General features: G+C 59.3%; 1 protein-coding gene across 1 annotated transcript; it reads left to right on the top strand.

Moving 5' to 3' along the window:
* Window positions 1–6: 6 nt before the first annotated feature.
* Window positions 7–956, top strand: LOC109509262 (leucine-rich repeat-containing protein 14; the record flags this gene model as incomplete). Its single annotated transcript, XM_019859141.1, has 2 exons — window positions 7–779; window positions 906–956. Coding segments are annotated over 2 exons (801 nt in total), but the record flags the coding sequence as incomplete, so codon positions are not given.
* Between the last annotated feature and the right edge of the window lie 6 nt (window positions 957–962).

Here is a 962-nt window from a genome sequence, read left to right as displayed (position 1 = left end):
CTTGTAACTAGATCTGCGCTGCAAGTCCTGGACCTCTGCGGGTTGCAAGGAGACGAGGGTCCGACGGTGGACTCGATGGGGGGCTGGTCCCTAACCATAGCGCTGTGCACTATGGTGGTGCAGGCGCGAGCCGGAGAACGAAAGAGGGTCTGCACTCTGGAGCGAGACAATGATGTGAAACGAGAGAGGGGCCAGCGCAAGAGAGTCAAGGAGGCAACTGGTGACAAGAGCGACCGCAAGGAGGGGTCCGCGGGAGTCTTGGGGGAAGCAGATTTGATGAAGGGGGTGAAGAGGAGGATAGAAACAGGGAGGAGGCGAGAGAGCTCGGGGATGGAAGGAGACGAGAAGGAAATTCGTGCACCCTTGCAGGTGAGGGCGGACATTTTTGTCAACGCCCGCTCTTGGGAGCGCGTGTGCACAGCCCTGAGTGCGACGGGACCCCTGGAACTGCAGTGCCGGTACCTGCACGTGGAGGAGGTCTCCGTGTCCAGCATTGGGACCCTGCTGGACCTCTTGCCACCTCGGGGCCTGCTAGGGGTGGATGTGCGCTACAGCAACCTTGGCGTGGCGGGCCTGGCTCAGCTGCTGCCTCGGCTCGCCGCCTTCCCCGACTTGAGCTCTCTCTGCCTGCACTACTGCAACTTGGACCTTCGCCGGGACCAGCCGGGGCAGGAGGAGGCGTTCCGAGACCTCTCCCAAGGTCTGGCACAGCTGCAGGGACTGCGACGTCTCAGCCTCACGGCTCTGCGTTTGCCAGGACAACTTCGTGTGCTACTCAGGTATGAAAATATTTGTTCAAGATATGCTCAATGTGTTTTGTGATTGAGGTATCCATTCTCGCGGACATTTGAGGACATAAGATGGGCTGTCACTTGGATGCGCTTTTCTACCTCGGGTACTCAAAGGGCTTCACACACTGTTACCTACTGGTGACGCAGCACCCAGAGCAACTGGGGGTTCAG

Source organism: Hippocampus comes, unplaced genomic scaffold (genome assembly GCF_001891065.2).
Source record: "Hippocampus comes isolate QL1 unplaced genomic scaffold, H_comes_QL1_v1.1 C16834434, whole genome shotgun sequence".
NCBI classification, from domain to species: Eukaryota; Metazoa; Chordata; class Actinopteri; order Syngnathiformes; family Syngnathidae; genus Hippocampus; species Hippocampus comes.
This window is presented reverse-complemented; position numbering and strand designations above follow the sequence as displayed.